This window comes from Salmo salar, unplaced genomic scaffold (genome assembly GCF_905237065.1).
Source record: "Salmo salar unplaced genomic scaffold, Ssal_v3.1, whole genome shotgun sequence".
Classification (NCBI taxonomy): domain Eukaryota; kingdom Metazoa; phylum Chordata; class Actinopteri; order Salmoniformes; family Salmonidae; genus Salmo; species Salmo salar.
The window spans coordinates 14,780-17,500 of record NW_025549661.1 but is presented as its reverse complement, the minus strand read 5'-3'; the positions used below and the strand labels follow the sequence as shown (position 1 = coordinate 17,500).

Genomic DNA, 2,721 nt, shown 5'->3' with positions numbered 1-2,721 from the left:
CCAAGATGAAACACAACTTCTTTTCTATCCAAAGCCAATAATTATATGCATATTCTAGTTACTGGGCAGGAGTAGTAACCAGATTAAATCGGGTACGTTTTTTATCCGGCCGTGTCAATACTGCCCCCAAGCAATAACAGGTTAACTTAAATGTAGAATAATTAGAAATATGTCATTTCTGACTACTGCTCTTCAAGAGGAGATGATATTACAGCCAAACAGTTATAACATTTATTTAATAATCCCTTTTTGAAAATGGAACATAGTTGGTCAATGGTTTTAGTGGAGCTGGGGTTCCCCTCCCCCCGGACAGATATTTTTGAACTCTCTGCATCGTATTGGGGACGTTTTATTCATAACAATATGATTTATTCATGATCTAGTTATAATATGTTCATTATTTATTCATGATACAGTTATAATTTATTCATTATTTATTCATGATATATATAATTTAGTCATTATTTATTAATGATATAGTTATAATTTTGTCATTATTTATTCATGATATAGTTATAATTTAGTTATTATTTATTCATGATATAGTTATAATTTAGTCATTATATATTCATGATTGAGTCATTATATATTTGTGATCTAGTCCTATCATATGAAATCTTCCAGGGGCCGTTTTGACGGCCGTCTGGTGGCTGTGAAGCGGATCCTTCCAGAATGTTTTGACGTTGCAGAGCGAGAGGTCCAGCTGCTCCGGGAGTCGGACCCGAACATCCAAACGTCATCAGATACTACTGCACTGAGAGAGACAAACTATTCACCTACATCGCTATAGAACTGTGTGCTGCTACACTACAACAGGTAGGTACTGTGTATAACCTGGTAGTATATATATATATATATATATATATATATATATATATATATATATATATATATAACCTGGTAGTGTATCTATAACCTGGTAGTGTGTATATAACCTGGTAGTGTGTATATAACCTGGTAGTGTGTATATAACCTGGTAGTGTGTATATATAACCTGGTAGTGTATATATAACCTGGTAGTGTATATATAACCTGGTAGTGTGTATATAACCTGGTAGTGTGTATATATAACCTGGTAGTGTGTATATATAACCTGGTAGTGTGTATATATAACCTGGTAGTGTGTATATATAACCTGGTAGTGTGTGTATAACCTGGTAGTGTATATATATAACCTGGTAGTGTGTATATATAACCTGGTAGTGTGTATATATAACCTGGTAGTGTGTATGTAGTGTGTATATATAACCTGGTAGTGTATATATAACCTGGCAGTGTGTATGTAGTGTGTATATATAACCTGGTAGTGTGTGTATATAACCTGGTAGTGTATATATAACCTGGTAGTGTATATATAACCTGGTAGTGTGTATGTAGTGTGTATATATAACCTGGTAGTGTGTATATAACCTGGTAGTGTGTATATATAACCTAGTAGTGTATATATAACCTGGTAGTGTGTATATAGTGTGTATATATAACCTGGTAGTGTGTAAATAACCTGGTAGTGTGTATATAACCTGGTAATGTGTATATATAACCTGGTAGTGTGTATATAACCTGGTAGTGTATATATAACCTGGTAATGTGTATATATAACCTGGTAGTGTGTATATAACCTGGTAGTGTGTATATATAACCTGGTAGTGTGTATATATAACCTGGTAGTGTGTATATATATATATAACCTGGTAGTGTATATATAACCTGGTAGTGTATATATATAACCTGGTAGTGTGTATATATAACCTGGTAGTGTGTATAACCTGGTAGTGTATATATAACCTGGTAGTGTGTATATATATATAACCTGGTAGTGTGTATATAACCTGGTAGTGTATATATATAACCTGGTAGTGTATATATATAACCTGGTAGTGTGTATATATAACCTGGTAATGTGTATATATAACCTGGTAGTGTGTATATAACCTGGTAGTGTGTATATAACCTGGTAGTGTGTATATATAACCTGGTAGTGTGTATATATAACCTGGTAGTGTGTATATAACCTGGCAGTGTGTATATAACCTGGTAGTGTATATATAACCTGGTAGTGTGTATATATAACCTGGTAGTGTATATATGACCTGGTAGTGTGTATATAAACTGGTAGTGTGTATATAACCTGGTAGTGTGTATATATAACCTGGTAGTGTGTATATATAACCTGGTAGTGTGTATATATAACCTGGTAGTGTGTATATATAACCTGGTAGTGTGTGTATATAACCTGGTAGTGTGTGTATAACCTGGTAGTGTGTATATGACCTGGTAGTGTATGTATAACCTGGTAGTGTGTGTATATAACCTGGTAGTGTGTATATATAACCTGGTAGTGTGTATATAACCTGGTAGTGTGTGTATATAACCTGGTAGTGTGTATATATATATAACCTGGTAGTGTGTATGTATATATAACCTGGTAGTGTGTATATATAATCTGGTAGTGTGTATATATAATCTGGTAGTGTGTATATATAACTTGGTAGTGTGTATATATAAACTGGTAGTGTGTATATATAACCTGGTAGTGTATATAACCTGGTAGTGTATATAACCAGGTAATGTGTATATATAACCTGGTAGTGTATATATAACCTGGTAGTGTATATGTAACCTGGTAGTGTGTATATATAACCTGGTAGTGTGTATATATCCTGGTAGTGTATATATAACCTGGTAGTGTATATATAACCTGGTAGTGTGTATGTAACCTGG

At 33.4% G+C, this 2,721-nt stretch overlaps 1 protein-coding gene across 1 annotated transcript in view; it reads left to right on the top strand.

The window, feature by feature from the left end:
* The window catches only part of LOC123738373 (serine/threonine-protein kinase/endoribonuclease IRE1), a 15,612-nt gene extending 14,822 nt beyond the window's left edge, over positions 1 to 790 (top strand). Inside the window, exon 10 of the mRNA XM_045713440.1 lies at positions 625 to 790. Coding sequence (XP_045569396.1) covers positions 625 to 790 — 166 coding nt within the window. The remainder of the gene's footprint in view (positions 1 to 624) is intronic.
* Positions 791 to 2,721: the final 1,931 nt, after the last annotated feature.